At 36.2% G+C, this 21,275-nt stretch overlaps 2 protein-coding genes across 2 annotated transcripts; both read right to left on the bottom strand.

Moving 5' to 3' along the window:
- Positions 1-12: 12 nt before the first annotated feature.
- On the bottom strand, positions 13-3,306 carry LOC131934701 (perivitellin-2 67 kDa subunit). Its single transcript, XM_059290781.1, has 3 exons — positions 3,276-3,306; positions 2,019-2,270; positions 13-1,573 (listed from the first exon to the last, which is right to left on the bottom strand). The coding sequence occupies exons 2-3, from the start codon at positions 2,259-2,261 to the stop codon at positions 83-85; spliced, it is 1,734 nt and encodes a 577-aa protein (XP_059146764.1). The 5' UTR covers positions 2,262-2,270; positions 3,276-3,306; the 3' UTR covers positions 13-82.
- A 4,475-nt stretch (positions 3,307-7,781) lies between these two features.
- On the bottom strand, positions 7,782-14,546 carry LOC131934735 (uncharacterized). The gene is made up of 4 exons (XM_059290845.1): positions 14,483-14,546; positions 9,716-9,786; positions 9,536-9,601; positions 7,782-9,361 (listed from the first exon to the last, which is right to left on the bottom strand). The coding sequence occupies exons 3-4, from the start codon at positions 9,597-9,599 to the stop codon at positions 8,451-8,453; spliced, it is 975 nt and encodes a 324-aa protein (XP_059146828.1). The 5' UTR covers positions 9,600-9,601; positions 9,716-9,786; positions 14,483-14,546; the 3' UTR covers positions 7,782-8,450.
- Positions 14,547-21,275: the final 6,729 nt, after the last annotated feature.

Here is a 21,275-nt window from a genome sequence, read left to right as displayed (position 1 = left end):
TAACCACAATAGGGTCAGGCTTTAGGAAGAAAACGCAGATCTGAATAAAATTAGAAATGAAAGTCAAAACGTTGTCTTGAAGTTAGAATGATGTCTTCAAGCCCCACTTCATATCGCAGCCTCCCCATCGGTCGTCAGTCTGATCCCGATAGTACTGGGTCCATTCATTGGCGATGACGCACTGGTGTGATGGAGCGTCACCACCACATTGTGAAGCGTCTCCTTCTGCTGCCCATTCATAGCACATCTGTACGGCTTTCATCCAGTATGGTGCGTTGTCAGGGACTTGAATCATCCATCGCATTTGGCATCCACCATTGCGATTGCCTGTGTCATCAAAATACTCAGGAGTGTTTTGGTTTATCGGAGCGCAGTATATTTCACCAGCATTTCCTCCGCATTGGTAAATATCGTCTTCTGCATACCACTGAAAGCACATCTTTACTTGACTCAGCCATGCAGGGGGGTTGGTCCAATTTGTGAAGATCGCCCATTGCATCTTACAGCCTCCCCACCTCCAATCCGTCCAGTCTTTGTATACAGGGGTCATTTGATTGACGTCAGCACAAAGGTCTTGAGGAGTAACGCCGCCCCCACCGCATTGGAACCCGTCAAAGGTTCCCGACCAATGCATACATAATTTTGTTGTCGATACAAACCAATTAGGAACACTAAGGTATTCCTCAATATCGCTAGACAATGCAACAACGGCACTTTCACTGACTTCTTTGCTGTTCTTAAAATCGTTGAGTCGGCCCAAAAATGTACTGATTATGCTATTATCAGACTTCATTCTAGCTGCATAGATGAGAGATTCCAGTTCTCCAAGGTAGCTTCTTATCAAATAGTTTTTGACGGCCGTTTCCATGGATGTCTTTTTTGTTTCGTTTTTCATCAAGTCACTAATGGGCTTCAACTTGCCAGAGCAAAGCCAAGGGTCGTTCTCTACTGTCGGCTGCCACTGTGAGAAACCATCAGCGTTTTGTTGGAGATTCTGGTCGCCTCCATAGTATCTACTTATTTGCTTAGTGTTCGAATTAAACGTTTCGTCCACGTTTACATTTGAGTTGGAGCCCCCAGCACTGGCAGAAAATGCTTTATTGAAGGAAGCTTTAGCATTGGTCTCGATATTGTCTTCCGTTTTGTTTAAAAAATATTCTTTCGTTGTCTCAAACAACATTCGTATATAACCACCAAACTTTCCCGTTGAAAAATAATGCGTGCCGTAAACCTCAATAAATTTGTTGTAAGCGCTAGGGTTACTTTCATAGGTCCCAGTGAGGGTTGTGTCAATGTAGGTTTCGGGAAAGTTGTCTAACGTCAAATTTTCAGGTGGGTTGACATTCATATAGGTTACCCCGACAAATGACGTAACATCAGTCAAATATCTAGAATCGTTGGTGATGTAGCTCTGCATCGTCTTGTAGGAAGAACTTGCTGAGAAAGCAAATTCTCCGATATTAACGTCTAGACCTGCATTAGAACTCATGCTCTCTCTGACTTCAGTGTAGGACGTGTAGGACGTGACTTCGGATGACATGTATCCACCGGGATCAGAATTAATTTGCCAAATCTGGTTAAAATAAAAATAACAATATGACACTTAAGCCGATTTCTCAAATATACGCTTGTCCAAATGCGACAAATGTCCGAAAAGACACTTGCCCGCATGCGACAAATGCCCGAATGCGACACATGCCCGAATTGACATATTCCCTAATGGGACAAATGCCGAATGGACACTTGCTCGAATGCGACAAATGCCCGACAGTCACTTGTATGAAGGCCGCTGGCCCGAAAAATGTTAACATGATATAAATTACTAAATAGTCAATCTTAATCAATTTAAATTTGCTATGTGATAACTAATACATTTCTAAGTAAAATGTAAGAGAAAAAAATAGTATATATTACCAAGCAGGTATTATTAATTAACTGGATGTATAATATAAAATACTTTCAAATTTCGCAGAGTGAAATCTGATTTATTTACTACAAGAGTTTGTTGTGTGACACACCTGATCAGGCATATCGTACGTTACGCCTTTAGGACTCAGCCATTGCTTTTCTTGGTCACATGTCAGTTGAAAGATTGGACTCAACAAACCGTCGTCATGAGCAATGTCGAGTGGAAAAAATTCAAATTTCGAGATATCAACACCTTTGGTTATTTTTGACAGCCCAGGTGGTAAGTTGGTGCAGTTTTTAGCCGCTGCTAGCGACAAGACCACAGGGAACCATAAAAGTAAATTTTTAAACATCTCTGTGACCTGCAAATTATCAACATGACAAGTAGTATTTTGCACTTAACAAAATCATCGCTTTAATTTCCCGACGTTTAAAATAGGCCATAGCCATAGCCATAGCCATAGCCATAGCCATAGCCATAGCCATAGCCATAGCCATAGCCATAGCCATAGCCATAGCCATAGCCATAGCCATAGCCATAGCCATAGCCATAGCCATAGCCATAGCCATAGCCATAGCCATAGCCATAGCCATAGCCATAGCCATAGCCATAGCCATAGCCATAGCCATAGCCATAGCCATAGCCATAGCCATAGCCATAGCCATAGCCATAGCCATAGCCATAGCCATAGCCATAGCCATAGCCATAGCCATAGCCATAGCCATAGCCATAGCCATAGCCATAGCCATAGCCATAGCCATAGCCATAGCCATAGCCATAGCCATAGCCATAGCCATAGCCATAGCCATAGCCATAGCCATAGCCATAGCCATAGCCATAGCCATAGCCATAGCCATAGCCATAGCCATAGCCATAGCCATAGCCATAGCCATAGCCATAGCCATAGCCATAGCCATAGCCATAGCCATACAAGCAAAGTATCATACAATTGAAATCAGTAAAAGAGTACATTACAACAGTGGCACAGTTGCCCACTTTTAGATGACTAAAATGAATCAGGGGATGCACAGAGCCCACGTGGTGTAGTTTAACCGGTGGCTCATGAGAGCACCCAGTGACACCCTTGACACATCACTTTACGGAGGGGGATTAACCAACAGTAAAGATCAAATATTGTGCATGCACTGTTTACAGTTACATAACTCAGTTATAGAAAACTAAATAAAACACAAACGGTAAAGCGTTTATAAAACCCTTCGCAAAAAGTGCTGTGTCACTTAGCTGTGTACAACTAGATTGCACAAACGCGCAACGAGTACGCTAGTATATACAAAACACCACCACAAACGAGCAACATATGTTATAAGCTAAGGCACACATATTTAGTAATGTTTTTAAAACTCACTGCTTCGATGGACTGTCGGTATGAAGTAACCTTCTATGAACAAGATTTAATGCTGCATTGTTAAATAGGTTTGATGTCACAAAAGGTGTGGATACAGCAATTACAGGCCTGGCAGGTATTATATTATTTCTAACAGTTCAAGGCGTGGATACAGCAATTACAGGCCTGGCAGGTATTATATTATTTCTAACAGTTCAAGGCGAGATATTTTGCAATCCTCCTAAACCAATTGTGATTTTGCAATATGTTGCAAGACAGATTCTATTACATAACACCTATGTAAATTATACAGATTTTACTCATTTCAATTGTATGGTGCTTTGCTTGTAATTTTTATCATTTTACATGTTTGTAAACAAGAAGTAACAGTCACATTTAATTTGTACAGGGCAACTCTTAATAAAACAAAGCAAATTATGTATTTAATTTCCTATACAAATGTTATAGTTAGAAACGTTTTGAACTATAAATCGGAATTTAAAAAATTTTTTTTTTTAAATAGCAGAATAAAGTCTTTATCAGTTACTGTGTTAAAAAACTATGTTATAGTTGTGAAATTGAGAAGTATCAGAAAAGAATACAATAAATGTAAACAGGCTTTTAACACCTACACAAGTCAATTATTTGCCAGTCATGAAATAAAGAAATTTAATTTTTAACATCTTAACAAAGTCTTCTCAACAAAGTAATTTAGGAAGTAATTAGCTATAATAGCCTTTTTTCTTCTTTGTATACAGCTTAATACATTGACAATAACTTAGAAAAAATGAGTATTGCAGACATTTGGCTACAGAGACTAATTCAGTACCCTTTGTTGCGATATGTTGCAATATTTAAAAATAAGCACCTCCATAGTGATCAGCAAATCGACAGTTTTTCAAAAGTGAAATTGGAAATTGAAAAAAAACAGGTTGCTTTTTTTTATAGGGAGATTATTCTAAAGGGGTGCAAAAGTTTAATGAACGTTAATAAAAAAGATGCCTCTCAAGCTCAGAGACCCACACTTTCAATCATTGTCTGTAAACCTGGAGTGTTCGCCCGTGACAAAAGATAATATATATGCCCGTGAGAGAAATATTCCTCTTGGTTCTCAACTGACTGACACAACGAAAAATAGTGCAGATGAGCATCTGACACAGTCTGAAATATTTTTATTATCTTCAAAATCTAATTTTCGCCCCGTACAGACCGAATCGGACTTACCACCCCTAACCACCCACACTCTCACTTACTAAGTACCTGGCCCGAATAAGACGCGTCTGAAGCTCAACCCACCTACACGCTCATTGATGAAGCTACCTTTCAATATTACTAGCAACATTTTTTAGGAGATAAGCTGTCTGCTTTATAGGTGATATACCGCTAATTTCCACCAACCCGATTTTTAGTTTCCACCAGTCACAATGCATAACTTAGACAGAAGGTGGAATTTCTTAGTTGGTCATTGCATATATAATTAAATTAGCTTAAAACCAGCTTTGCTATTAATTGCTGCAAGATGTTCAGTTAATGTATATTGAAGCTTGTTTATGACTTACTTAAATATTATATGAAAAGACACATTATTTCCAAAACAAGTTAATTAAAAAGTCTAGTGACAATTTTAGCGCAATTTCCTTATATCGAACCTCAGCTTATTAATAGGGTACAAAAATAACGTTTGATTTAATAAGTAAATTAAATCGAGATAAATCATATATTGAGCAAATAAATAATGCAACACAAGTAGTTTTAATAATTCAAAACAAAATAGAAAAAATATTTATTAACGAGATTTTAAAAAAATCCTTTCGAACCTCCGCTCATTCGCTATGGTAAAATCCTTTCGAACCTCAGCTTATTAATAGGGTACAAAAATAACGTTTGAATTAATAAGTAGATTAAATCGAGATAAATCATATATTCAGCAAATAAATAATGCAACACAAGTAGTTTTAATAATTCAAAACAAAATAGAAACTAGCCTCACGTATCAGTCGAAAAAAAAGGGGAGAGTAGCCTCCCGTATCAGTCGAAAAAAAGGGGAAAAATTTAAAAAATCCTTTCGAACCTCCGCTCATTAAAATCCTTTCGATCCTCAGCTTTTGCGCTAAAAACCTACAAGACGCTCAGTTTAAACATTCTTAATTAATTTTTTGTGACCGAACGAAAGGATATTTTCGAAAACTTTCTTCGGCAATATTGGTTTAAATTATGGCAGGAATCGATTGGTAAATGTTTCAAGCCGCTACGTGGTCTGGTTGCCTAGATATGTAGCAAAAACTGAATTTGTTCGAGGTTTTTTGGCTTTTACGGGAAATCCATGAAAGAAACCCGGAATTTTTATGGCCTATGTTCATCCTCGTAACTGGCTTAACATAATTGCTTTGGAACTAGTCATCGATATTGCTTCGTTGAGGAGGAGATACGACTTAAAGCTGCGGACACACATTCATCCATCCATCCATCCATCCATCCAGAAATGACGGGTTAATAAACGCAATTCTCCAGAATGGAAATTGCGCTAAAAATCAAATGTAACATTGCCAACATGGTTCCATTAATCTCTTAAAAAGATACTTTTATTTCTTTTAATATTTTCCCAGGTACTCATTGCTTGTATAGATAAGATTATGTTAGAAGTTGGGATCCATAATTTGGGAATATTGTATAGCTTTATGCAATGTTAGAAAAAATGTGTGTTGAAACATTGTACTGTTGTCACACCACATAGAATTACAATTGTACTGTTGCTGTTATTCATGATTGCCTTGCATGGTATATTTCTTACAATTTTTCATTTGTTTTGGGTTTCACAAGTAATGTAGACGGCAACTTTGCTTGTTATTGCATACTTGCAGTTATTATTGACTTATGGTTTGTTAAAACAATGTTCTATATTTTGTACTATATATTTGCAGGCACATGATGATGTGCTATTTTTTCTTGCCTTACGTATAAAGGCTTATATTATAGGTCTAACGTTTAGACGATAATAATGTCGGTAATTGAACACTTCTCTCGCTTTCCTGCTGTAATATCACCTGGTTTTCGCATGCCGGTGCCTGGCCTTCAGGCCCTGCTCTTAGGTGCTATAAGTTTGGTTTCACTTTGTTAATTTCACTGTTGGTTTTGTTATTCATGATACTGGATTCTGCTTGTATCAAGCCGGTTTAATAAAAAAAAACATTTTTTTAAATACGCTGCATTATTAATTATATATTTAACAATGTTACGCTGCTTGTGACTTAGCTCACGTAACATTCAATAACTTACCTGATTTAGTTAATTAAAATTTACAGTGTGTCTGTGGTGATGTGAAGTGTATGAAAGGTGTGTGCATGGGATGGATCTCTTCGCATGAGCGTGTACACCGTGGTATTTAGCGCGAGGCGGGTGTGTTAACATGTATGTTGTACAGAGTGAACGAGGGTAACACGGGAAGCTACTGGCCGAGTGACAGCGGGCGTGTTGTGAGCGAGAGGAAGGAGCTGTATAATAGTGTATATCGGTAAATGTAGATGGCAGTTTGAGATCACGATTGGAAGTGATATGTAGCTTGGCTGTGATTAGGAACAGGTAAATAGATCAGATTAAACTGAACTTAACTCAAGCGTTTTATGTTTGGTGTGTCTATATTGGTGCTACAAAGTTAACAACCACTCCGTGAACGCTTTCACACTACCCATGTTTTAGCGTACAGGGCAATTGAATAGTCGAATATCTATATGACTTAAAATAATCCTGTCCATGATGTAGTTCCACATATCAGTTACCTGCTATATAACTTTGTCCTGTCCTGACTTAGCTTTCCTGGCGTTAGACCTTACCTATTGATATGATCAGCCACGGAAAAGTAAACTATACATTATTATATACTACATATTTTTCTTTGCCGGCCGTAAACCCTAAGGGTCAGAGAGAAAAAAAAATAATATCGAAATATCGAATTATTCAAATTTTTAATAAAATATGAACAGCTTTTTTTAAGGTGGAATTATAGTGTTTGAATAACGTGATGTAGGTATGACTAGCTTCGATGATGCCGATGCTGTGATATTACATTCTATACAAGTAAGCCAGGCTACATTGCCACAATTTTAACGTTTACTTGATTTGGTACGCTCTCTACCAATATCATCTTGATTATTACAGAATACATAATTATACACTTAGAAACAATGATAGAGTAAAATAAAATAGTTAATGGTGATGGCTTAAGACTGCTAATACAAAAGCCACGTGTTCAGATCACAGGCTCTTATCTAATGAGCACCAGGCTCAAGCAGCATTTCTTCCAGGCATCCCTTCAGGGGGGCTCTTCCCCCTCCCCGCCCCCCCCCCCCCACCCCGAAAACAATATACCGCCCCCCCCCCCCCCCCGAACGAAATGAAATTTATATAATTTATATAGAAAATATATACTTTTAACAGTGTCCGCACCCCCCCCCCCCGAAGAAAGTCTACCCCCCCCTAAACATTTCAAGTGCCCCCCCCCCCCCCCCACCCCGGAGAAAAAAAGTCTGGAAGAAACACTGGGCTCAAGCTAGAGAAACAAAGACATAGCGCTGGCAACATCATTCGCTCTTACGCCGAGATCAATGAACCATACAACTCTACTTCATCTGTCACATGTATCTTGTTCACGAAAGGGAAAAATCGATGTATCTCGAGCACTCTTTCTGGGCGAAGTACTAATCTTCTACTTTTTAAAATAAAAATTTATTGAGAAAAGTATACAAAAAAAGTTTCATTCCGTCCTGACCGTTTGACTTGATCTTGAAATCGTGTTAGAATTGTTCATGAAAGACAAAACCCAATAATAATTAAAGTGGAAAAAGGACACAGATTTTTCCTTTTAGAATTTAGTTTCTGTTTATGTACAATTTGTGAAGATTACTGATAGGACCATCTAGACCTAAGCATCTAAATTAACACTTTTATAGGACAACAATTTGCACACATTCATAAAGGTCAAAATATTTACATTTGAAAAAAAAATACTCTAAGATAAAATATGGCACAAAAAAGTAAGAAATTAAAAATTGTTTAAAAAAACAACAACAAAAAACGTATCATTCTATTTAACGATATCGTTATGTAATAAAATATTATAAAAACAGTTTAATGATGGAAAATTTTCTGTTATTTCATTTGTTTACATCCAGTAGAGAGGTCAGTGATCAAACAGTTACATTAGTACATATATTCCCCACTGTAATTTCCTTCAAAGTTTGATCCACTGTGGGGATGGTGATGAGACATCCAACCGCTACATCCAAGCCTATAAACAGTCGCTCCACTGGAACCTGGACATGTACATGTTGTGTACCAGTACCTTGTCCAGTCATCCCTCTCACGTCTGTGTATCCATTGTCCTACAGATACCTGTTTAGGACTGCTATGAGGATGTGACACTATAACGGTCAACTTGTCCACATCAACAAATCTCCTGTATTTGTTACTAACTGCCCTACATTGATCAATAAAACGCCGACAAATCTTGTCAAACTCATCAACTAACTCTAAGTTACATGTTACAAAACTCAACCGACACCAGTCTCTCTCAGTGTCTCCCTCACCAAACATCACCCAGCCATCAAGACTGACCACTGGACTGTTATTGTTATCAAAACCTAAAACACACCTGGTATGTCTCGCCTCACTGTCATCAAACACCACGTGTGTGGCTGTCAACACAATAATCTCCCCCCATACTTTTCTGGGTGTGGCAGAGACTTGACACTTAGCACAACGACAAGTTCCACTCTTCTCAATTCTTTTGTCCACACGACACACCCTTCCCGTCCCTAACCTTATCACGTGACTACCTCTGTCCTTATAACATGGATATGGAACTTGAGTGCCTGGATAAAACTCTGGTCTCTCTAGACTGGTGAATTTAGTCTTTACCTGGACAGTTAGGGCTGCCAATGTTTTAATAGTCTCAAACATGAGGTGGTCACCATGGTAACGTGAGGGCAGACAATTTGTGTTGAAATCTTTAAGAGGTATAAAACCTTTGTGACCTGGATTCTTCTTACAGCCACTAACATGTTTGTGTAGATCAGCTTCTCCTCCATAGCACATCTCAGCTTCATGCTTTCCTTTAAGAACAATGAAGCAAAACATTATTTACATATCCAAGGAAATGTTACATTACGTAATGTTAATTTGCATTTAATTTGAATATGTTTTAAAAGAAAACCATTTAGATATTAAATCTAGTACATATTAATGTTTTCTTTAAATATATTTACATCTTGTATAGTGTAGCTTACCTGGAAAAAACGCCCCTGGTTGTGTAATTACTTTATCTTTACTTTTATAATAGAAGATTGCCATATCTGAAACAGTTTGTGGGTATGTTACATTTCAATCCGGAAGTAATACATAATGATATTATCTGCTGTTTAATTATCTGACCATTTTTAAGGTCTCAAAATTACATTTCTTCTTACCTCCTATTTTTTGAGGGGATTTTTGCTAAAGTTTCCAAAAGGGTTCTCTTTGGCAGCTGGAGTGTTTCAACCTGAAGGGTGAAAAACCAAACTCAAATAGTGCACGTACTAGATTTTTTGAGTAATTAGAAACAGCAAAAAGTACTACTACCGGTAAGCGGAAATGTCTCAGTCCAGTAAGTTGGAATTATAGACCTAGATTGAGATAAAATTCTCGATTTAATTATAAACTAATTAGCCATTTATTAAAACATTTAATATGTACTGAAGTCTGAAGGCCTATCGCTTTCCTGAGATGATTGACAAGTTGCTATTTGATTTTTCATTTCTGAGGCGCAATAAGTCGATAGGCGTCTATATTATAAGAGGAGAGTAAGGAGAAGTTGTGACAGAGTTAGTGGTACAGCGCATTATTACGGTTATGATTGTTTCCATTTTTTATGTTGGTAAATTGTCAATGTACAATAAAACATACAAATGCAAGCGAAGCTTTATTAAATAACTTCCTTCCTGTGCTAAAAAATCTATAGTTGAGCTGTACAGAAAAATGCATACAAAACATTATTTAATATCTTCACAATTATTTGGACATGGTCAACATTTTCTTGATCCTAACTATACCATGGTTAGGATAAAATGTGTATTCATGTTGCGATGTAAGTGAATTATTTGTGAATGTTTTGTGCTGATTTGATTTCAACGACTATTTTAGTAAAATTATGCCATAAGTTAGCTTTGTTGAAAAGTGGTACAAGGTGTCCCTTCCTCAGCGCAGCCGTTCAGTATGCCCCCATATAGATATTACAATTCACAGACGCAATAAACTTTATCTTTCTTGCAAGCACATTTGAAAAACAACAGCGCTGTATGCAGACCAAAGTATGATATTTATTGTTATTTTAAAGGTATTGAATATAGAAATGTTGAGGCTTGTGGCAGTGAGTCCTAGAACAAACGTCCTTCGTAACTACAACCTGAGCGATTCATTAGATTGATTTGTGCATGCTTTTCACGATTGTTTTCACTGACTGTAGTGAGAAACTGTAAGACTGTAAGGTATAAAGGGGGAAAGATTGACGTGTGATCTGTGTCAATAGAGTCCGATGTAAAAGTTTGAAGTTTGTTTTTTTAGAAGAGATTTTAATTACACGATTTGTCAACACTAGATAGAGTACAAATCATCAGACTCAAAACAGGCTACAATAGACTAAAACAGCACTTGCATAAAAAAAATTAAAATTGGGTATGTCGAAAATTGCCCATGTGGAATGGCCCCGGAGAATACAGAGCACGTTCCTCACAACTGTTTCTTATATAGCCATGCGCGATCTAAGCACTGACCCCTATACATCCCGCTCAAGGAAAAACTATGTGGGGCACCCGCAGAACTGGAGACCGCAGTCCATTTCATACTCGAAGTTGGACTTAGTGCTTAAATTCTCCACCATAAACTAAATTAAGAACGAAGAAGAAGAAAGAAGAAGATATAATCAATAAACTGGTGAAATAAATCGTGTAGATAAAACGTAAGTACGCTCCAGTTCTATATTTTACTGATTAAAGGAACTCACATCACTGTGTAAGAAGATAAATGATCAGAGAAATTAAAATATACAAGACTTAATATCTCAAAGACAAATGATCTCAGGACAAATATCCCAGACAAAATGTCTCATGGACAAATGATATCAGGACAAAAGATTATTTGCCCTTGAATCAATCACAAATGTATACATGCAAACTACCTTGTGACTGATACAATTCGAAAACGTCTATCCTTCGCAATTATGTACCTAGCAGGCTAGTAAAAGACCATAAACAGCCACATAGTTAACCCATATTCTGCTAGCGTCCCACTTATGGGACGCTTGCAAAAAAAATTGCTAAAATTTGTTAAAAACTAGTTAAAACACAAATTATGTTTCATTGTATTTGAAAATGGTTAGACTATTGAATTTGTCTGTGTTTTGTGAAAAAATTTAATTTAGAAAAATGTTATAGCGCCGGCTTTGCGGGACTTGTCAAAATGGCGGAAAAAAGAAAACATGCGCACAGGAAGATGCATATCTTCTAAAATATTAACATTTTAAGTGCAAAATACATTTGAAACTTGTAGCAGTACCATATTTCTATCTGATAAAAATTTAAGAGTAACAATTTTTTTTAACTACTTCGTTATATCAAGTGTACAACAAGCGTCCCATAAGTGGGACGCTAGCAACGAATGGCCCCATGTAGATTGTTACACAAATGTCACATTTATTGGACACTAGCGAGATAGAGAGATGCAAATGTTTATGTTAAATGGTTATTTATGGTGAAAAAATAGTTGACTTTGTTAACTGTTGACTTTGGGGTGTTAAGTAGTATTTATAGATATGTAATTATGACCTTGACCTATATTTACTTATTCATTATTGTATAAAAATTGAAAATATTTCTTTTGGAATAAATTTACATTTTTTAAAAAAGTTTTCACAACTACACTAACTGATGTATTTAATATAATTGAATATAAACTAATTTAGTATTGCTGTAAATTTATTAGCACGTGATATTAAAATTATAACAAACCAGCATAATAACAATGGTCACGATTTTGGTGAAACGATTCAGTCATAGGGGTTGGTTAACAACAGATGGAAACACTGTACAACTCTCTTCATATAAGAGAGCTCAAGCTACATATAACAGAAAAGTGAATAAGCTGTGTACTGTTGTCATGCCTCAAAAATATCCCCCCCCCCTCAAAGGTTCCCTGTAACAGTTTTACTTTGTTAACTTTGACGAGACTTTGAAAGGGGATTGCTGTTGCTAGGTTGGGAGCTGTTCGAATAGTGAGGTGCATACACGGAAGAGAGCCATGAACACTCAATACAGGACTACAGAGACGGATCCGGGCCCTAGAAATAAGATGTCTGATGTCCTAATGTATGCCTGTAAGGGTGGGAGGGGGGATAGCGAGGGCAACAAAGGAGGAGATGGCTGGATGACATCTGGGACTGGACCGGATCGTCTTTTGCAAATTCACTGAGGGCAGTTTCATCCATGCATCCCTTTGGGGGGGGGGGGGGGAGAGGGTGCTCTGCTCCCGGAACAAAATGGAATTTATATAGAAAACATACTTTTACCAGTGATCACCCCCCCCCCTCCCCTGAAAATTTCAAGTACCCCCCACGGAGAACAAAGTCTGGAAGAAACATGACTGAGGGCATCAGAGGACCAAATGGATTGCAAGGCATTGGGGAAGAGGCAACCGTGGTACCCCACCAACCGTCCGACAGATGTAGAGGTGGATGGGATAGCTGTTCTACACAACGTAATTATCTGAAAGTCTGAAGTCTGAGAACGTTTGATGCAGTGTGGTTCAGTTGCCTGATTGTAGATTTATATACCAGAATAAAAACTTAGGTCTGGTGCTGTGCTAAGCCATACACCATCAGAAATTAAATTAAAAATGACAGACTATATTCACTAGACATTCTTTGTTGACAATTGTATCATCAACTCATCACTTGTTTTATCAAAAGAACGGGGTGCCTAAGTGTCAAACGAATGTGTGTAATGTAATAATCCACATCTTATCAGTTACATTACACTTGCACTATTATATATATATATATATATATATATATATATATATATATATATATATATATATATATATATATATATATATCATGACATAGTAAACACACTTTAACCTAAAAATCAATTATTTATATTTATTTATATTACATTTTCGATGAATAATAACAATATTTGTGATCATGTGTGTATAATTAGATGTACCAGTCACAGATTTACTTATTTCCAAGTGTTATTCACTTTGATGGATACTAGATTAAAAGAAAACTAGACGTTTGAACATAATTTCTGCATTTTAGACCATGGTATGGCTAACCCAATTGAACATTATTAGTATTTTTAGTAGTGGTAAACAATGTAATCATTGGCCTAACAATACAACATCAGTAAACAGCTTAAATTTCGCGTGATTAGAAATATTTGGTGATAAATGGTTATTTTTTTGCAATTAATTTACATGGGGCCGTTCGTTGCTAGCGTCCCATTTATGGGACGTTTTTTAAAATATCGATATTTCAAAAAGTATTGATTTTAAAAAAAAATCCATAGTCATTCCTTCATTCAGTGCCCAAAAGCTAAACCATATCAAAAAATTATAAAAATTTGAGACCTTGGGATAATATGGGTTAAGGCTAAGACTTCGTCAAAACAGTAGCAGTCACATTTGAAGTAAAACTTTAGTCGTAACTGAACAAATCATCTTCAATGTAAGACTTTTCTACATGTTAGATTTGAAGAACATGGTGATACAGGCACAAATGGTTAAGAGAGAGATTAACAAAACATTAACTGCTTTCGTACGTGTCAAGTGGTGTAAGCTGCTTCTGACTACACAGAGGTCTCGAAAAGTTAAAAAAAAAACTAATAAAAGCCTAATTAGCTGCTTTAGAGAGATTGTCTACTTCCCTTAAGCTTTTCAATTTACTTTTTAAAAAGAATGATAGCCTAGCGGAGGAGAGCTAGTGCACATAACTAATAATTTTAAAGCCTCAGATTCAAATCCGTATGAAGTAAGTAGAGCATGCCCGAATCCACCAAAGTAATTTGAATCGAATTCACGTTAGAGAAAGTAAAAGCGCATGTGGAATCGTCTGACAACATCTGCCGAGATCACATGAACTCTCAGATTCTAAAAGGTGAACACAGGAGACAATTAAACTACTTTACAATGAGAATTACCTTGTGTTATTGATATCCGTGGGTACATTCTGAAGTTTAAGTTTCAATGTTTGTAGACAGTTTTAAGTTTATCACAGTCTGAAGGTCTCTGGTAATGTCAACACATAGATAGCGTAGAAAAACTGTGCCAAGTACGACCCGAGTGAAACACTACAGGGACTCTCAAACTTGAGGTTCTTGGGTTGATTGTTTTATAATTGCTGGTTACAGTATAGGACGGCGTGCTACAACACATGATTTATGATGTTTAAGTTATATACCATGACTAGTAGTTTATTCACTTATGAATGTATATCTAGACCAGAAAGTAAGGTATTCTTGTTTATTTTTCCATTTGATTTTACAAAGAGAAAAGATACTGCGCTATAATTTGATGTTTAATGTATGTAGAAATATTAAATAAAACGTACGAGTAATAATTAAAGGACAATAATTAAAAAAGATTGTTTTACAGCAGGGTAAGCAACACAAATGGAAACCACCAATGAAGGAAATATTCATTTAAATAAAATACTTCCTGGTCAGTTGTGAGCGCTTGACTGCTAACACAAACAGTACCGAGTACCGATCAAACAGTGGTCTTTACCTGGGTACAGCAAACCATCTGGGGAAAAAAATATCAAGCAGGAGAGGAACCATTCAGGAAAATAATCTGAACCTTAAAAACCGATAATCTACGATTCTGAAGTTAATATTAAAACGATACGCCACTTTATTACACGATTATTTCAACTGTATTTCCATAAACACGGATACCTAAATGAGCTGACAAGACAAAAGACCGACACGGACAAAACACCGAAATGGACAAAAGGCCGACATGGATAAAAAGCCGATAGCCAAATGGCAGACAATTAAAAGGCCGACAGACCATAAGACCGATAGAACATAAGGCCGTCAAACCATTAGGCCGACAAGAATAAAATATACTAAAATCGCAAAATATGTGTTCCTGCATAGCACATATATTGACACCATCGAAATAAGGCATGAAATAAGGTGAAATGCTTAAGAGACGATACTATTTGCTATCCTTATAAGGTTAATCATCAGGTCCAACTGACTGAAGTTTAGTTTCTTAAATTCTAAGAATCAACACCTAAATATTGCGAAATACGGTAACAACTGTTTTCATAGCTCCTTTTATGTCAACCAGATGAAACAACCCTCAGAGAACAAAGTCAAAAGCCACCGGCTTCATTATCTACATGGAACAAGGTGGAACGCCATAAGACAATCCTAGTTGCTCTCCTTATAACTTGAACAATGGGGTCCATGCAACTAGCAATGACGGGAGTGTACAAATGATAAACAGATGGGTGGCGTTATCACCATATTTCGCAAAGAAACCAAATGACTTGACTGCTTGTTAAATACCGAAAAACTTATATTTTTAGTTTTGTCCATTGCGGGTTGCGTAAAACTAATTGTATACTATATTCATAAACGTGATACTAGCAGGCAGAGAGTGTAGGGGATAATATCAGCTTAAGATAAACCAACAAAAGTTGTATTCGTCTGTAAATATTGTATGTGGGAGATGCAGCAAGCGGACACTGGTTTACAGGTAATTTAATCTTATATAGGTTGTATGTATGATAGTAGAAGACTGAAGATGTAAGTGAAACTATCAGTCATATAGTTATGTTCAAACTAGCAGACCGACAATGAAGGTAATATTAACACACAGAGACGGTCTTATTTTGTTTTAAGTATAAGATATTATAAAAATATGAACGTTTCAAATCGTGTCTGACGTCTTTTTCTCTTTCTGATAGAGCTGTGTCTATTGTCTGCATCTTGATAGATATTGTCTTGAATCCCCTAGCAGGCCTGTAAATCTTCTTAGGCTGGCCTGGACCTTAAGCTTAATTCGTGGGCGGCAGAGAAAAACGTGTTAAATTTTTGTTAAAAATTTTAGTTGTAAACTTTAAAATGAATTGCTTTGTTTTAAAGAAACCAAACGGTATGGGCACTTGATACCGTGTACAATAACTTGTCTCTTTGTACCCAGCTTGGCACTATTGTATTAATAGCCACTTGAAGACTCTTTCTGTAAGGTTTAAACGACACGATTTGTCGTATTCGTTGGTGCTGATAATGTACCATCTCTTTTGGTATTGATTCTATTCATGTTTACGATAACGTTTGCAAAAATATTATTGTTCTAAATTTACCAATAAGAAAGACAGCCATGAAATTCTATTGCAAGAAACATATTTTTATTGTTACTTCCCTTTGACCATTGAATTTTTGTCCATGCAGAGTTAATTAACACGCGTCAACTAACGGCCAAAGGCACCAATACCTAATTACCAAAAATAAAACATTACACAAGTCAAGAAGTCATCATATAATATAACCATTGCTATACAATATATGAATGTCCCTATATTACGATGGAGCTTAATAACTTCGTTTGTTGCGTATAGAGAAATTTAACATGTTTTTAAATGCACTCTGTTATATTGTGCTGCCTGCAAATAATTTTTAAACTGATAGGACATTTTACCTCTACAACCTGCACTTAATATATTAACATTTTTTATGACTTAGCGTAAAACAATGATTGGCTACAACTCGTTCTCTCATTGTTGATAAGACCGTTCTGACTGGCTAAAGGCTAAGGTAAGCTACGACCTGGTTATACTACATGTTACATTGTGTCACAACAGTGAAGATAATTCTGATAATGTCTGCATTTCAAGTCAGATAAAGTCGAGGAGAAGAAAGTCTGGTGTAGTGAATGATAGTGGATGGGAAAGATTTTTAGAAAGAATTAGTAATTACGTTATAGTTCATTCTGAATTTGATTCTAGTCTTCACTAATTTATAAATTTGCCCAACGGATTGTTTGAGCTGGTCATGTAACAGCTGTTTCGTTATTTTACACAATAATAAGTTTTCTCTAAAGATACAAGTACTTCAAAACAGAAACATTACGAAAATCGTTTTCCTAATTTTAATGTAGATGGCTTTATCTTGCAAATACAAAATGTTTACAATAACATAACCATACAATTGTAGTGTAATGAATTCTATTTTGCTCTTTTAAATTTAAATGTGTGAAGTATAAAGAGCTTCTGTCTACCTAGCAACACACAGATGACGGTGTAGGAGAAATGTAGATTCAACAATATGAAACAGTTTTCCATATTATATTTATAGGACTTAGGTGCTTCAAAAAGTTCCTTTATATATATTTTACTGTTTTTTATGGTTATTATTATCGCGTGATTTTCTTTATTATGTTGTCATGTATTGAAAGTAGAATAATGCTATGAAAAACATTTCTGCTATTTTAAAATATATTTTTGCTTCCAGTTATACGAAATTTATTATGGGTTGGAACATGTTAAAAAAAGAAAGATAATGATAAAAATCTATAGTTTTAAAACATTTTCATTGTTGCTTCCCCTTGACCGTAAAAGTTTTCCTATTCAATTTCAACACGTCGTTAATCTTTATAAAATAAAATGTCGGGTATATTTTTACCATTAAAGCTTGTAATTACTTTGATTTATATTACATAAATTACAATAGATCTCAAATATACTTCAAAATAAAACATGCCCGTATAACCTTTAAGTGTTTTGCGAGTTAATTTTGAACCGTTGGTTTTGTGCATTAACCATGATTTTAAATTTTCCAAATATTTACCAACTTTTGCCATAAAAGCGAAAGAAGTAACGGTATATTTAAAATGTGACGGTAAATCTAGCAGATGAAATAGCGTTAAATATTTTATTTCAACATGACTTTTGAATCAACTGTGTGGTCACAGACGAGTTTATATTGCACGATTTTACTCAGGTACCCATCAGAGCTGGATGGACTCAGAAACCAGAGACTCACATTTCAACATGCGAGTGTTCTATCACCAGTTGGTGAAAGTATTTAGAAGAAATAAGTATAAAGAAAATATTTACACAAGTGTCAGTCTATCAGAGCGACAAACTCCGATCTCACTTAACATTTCTATTGGAGTAGGACAACACAAGATGTAGATCTTAGTGGTTGTGTCTGGTATCAGTTAAGTTTATTAGAACTCTACTTCATTGAAATTGATCTATACTAGACAGTTATTTGTCCTTATAAAGGCTTCATGACAGCTTTGCTTTTTTTAAAACCACCGATATCAGTAACAAAGGTTGTTTGACAACAATTTGCTCATTTGATATTTAGAAACATACTAATTGGTCTATAAAAAACAAAACAAAGTATTTTTACTTTGGGCATTTATTTTCTAGTGTGTACAATTTAAGTAAACAAATAAATAGAGCAAGAAATTTAAAATGTAGAGTTGCGATTCATGGTAAGGATAGAACATCAATTTTGCCGACATTTGTCACAGAGAAAATGTTTAAAACATAAAACATGTAAAGTGCCAAAAATACATTATAGTAGATGCAAGTTTTGACGGTTAAACGGTTTAAACCAATCAAAACATTTGTTTTAATCATTTAAATGTGAAAAAATGTTTACAACACATGCAAGTCTTAATACAAACAGTTTAATGACGGGAATAGTTCCGCCATTTTGTTTGTTTACATTGTGTAGACAAGGGGAGAGAACAAACAGTTACATCCAGTCCAACTCCTCCCCATTATAATTTACTTCAGAGTTTGATCCACTGTGGGGATGGGCATACAATAACATGTCATATCCCAGCCTGTAGACAAACGCTCCACTGGAGCCAGGACATGTACATGTTGTGTACACATACCTGGTCCTGTAGTCATCCCTCTCATGGAATTGTGTCCATTGTCCTACAGAGACCTGTTTAGGACAGCCATGAGGATGTGACACAATAACGGTCAACTTGTCCACATCATCAAATCTCCTGTATTTGTCACTTACTTCCCAACATAGATCATAAAAGCGGCAACACATCTTGTCCAGTTCATCAACCAACTCTAAGTCACATGTCACATACCTCAACACACACCAGTCTCTCTCAATGTCTGCCCCACCCTCCACCTCCCAGCCATCAAGACTGACCACTGGACTTTTATTGTCATCAAAACCTAAAACACACATGGTTTGTCTCGCCTCACTGTCATCAAACACCACGTGTGCCGCTGTCCACACACGAACCTCCCCCCACACTTTGCTGGGTGTGGCAGAGACTTGACACTTGGCACAACGACAAGTTTTGTCACTCTCTGTGTACTTGTCCACCCTCCCCGTCCCTAACCTCATCACGTGACTTCCTCTATCATTATAACATGGATATGGAACATGAGTGCCTGGGTAAAACTCTGGTCTCTCTAGACTGGTGAATTTAGTCTTTACCTGGACAGTTAGGGCTGCCAATGTTTTGATTGTCTCAGACATGAGGTCGTCGTCATGGTAATGTGAAGTGAGACAATTTGAGTTGAAATCTTTAAGAGGTATAAAACCTTTGTGACCTGGATTCTTCATACAGCCAGTAACATGTTTGTGTAGATCAGCTTCTCCTCCATAGCACATCTCAGCTTCATGGTTTCCTACATAAATAGGGGAAACAGATTATTTAAACAGCCTAAAAATGTAAACACTGATATAAAATGCACCTGTTAATATTGTGATCATACTATGTTTACACTAACACTTAATTTAGCAAACTAGTATAAATATCCATCAACTATTTATCAACTTTACACTTACTGTAATAAAGTCATTTACACGTGTTCACCAGCACAGATTTGTAATTGCTTAGACTAGAGTTGCCTTATGTTTGTCATATCTCACCTGGAATAAAGACACCTGTTTGGTCACTTTTGATAACTTAAACTGGACTCTCATAGTATGGTATATCTAAAATAAAATAATGAGAAAATAACACATACATTACTTTATAATTACAATGGCAAGAAATGTGCAGCCGATCCTACACTATTCTCAATGACACTGTTGTTTAGTCGCTCATTGACAGTAACGGTATAGAATAAGGCTATACATTTATTCTCATTTGATTCTGTCGTTGAGACTCTAATTATAGTTATAAACTGTACATAATAGCCAACGGAATAAAACTATTTCGATTAATTAATCGATTACAAAAAATTACAAGTTTTAATATAGGAAAAATAAAACAACCATTCATTTTACAAAGCTAATAATAATTAATAATATAAAATTGTAACTACTGTCTTAAAAATTGAAAATTATATTATTTTCAGCAATAAAAATTAATACAGTTGGTTGCTTAGTTTAATGGGGATCATACTTATGATTAATTTTAGAGACTTGTATGATTAATTTATACACAATTTAGAATTTAAGAATATTGATTATTCAGTTTAGAAAATATTAGGGCAGAAATGATTTAGGATATAGGAATATGGAATATAGCCTAAATTAGTATATTACTAGCGTACCCGTCCATGCGCGTTGCCGCGGGAATAGAAGATAGTCCGACGAAATATATAAGAAAGGATTCATCCATGCGTTACCAATCCTATATTCTTAGACTCGTGACCTTATTTTCTAAAAGTTATTTATTTAAATGTAAACAATGCCTGCGCTTGGATCATAAATATCGGGACACGGGTTTACCTACACTACCGCGTGAAAACCTTATGTGTACATTAATCACTCACCGCAATAATGAGGTAGAACACACTTCGGTGACCACCCATGTGTCAGGGACGTAGAGGGGTGCTCTCAGGAGCCCCCCCCCCCCCGATTACACTATCGCATAGGCGCAGCCTACGGCCCCTGGCTCCTTAAAACTAACAGGCGCCATCGTGCTCATAGGATAACCCAGAGTACCAAATAGCATCCTGTAAACAATGATGCACATTTCGTC

Source organism: Physella acuta, unplaced genomic scaffold, assembly GCF_028476545.2.
Source record: "Physella acuta isolate Inbredline_101_S28 unplaced genomic scaffold, ASM2847654v3 ptg000116l, whole genome shotgun sequence".
In the NCBI taxonomy this organism is placed as follows: Eukaryota; Metazoa; Mollusca; class Gastropoda; family Physidae; genus Physella; species Physella acuta.
This window is presented reverse-complemented; position numbering and strand designations above follow the sequence as displayed.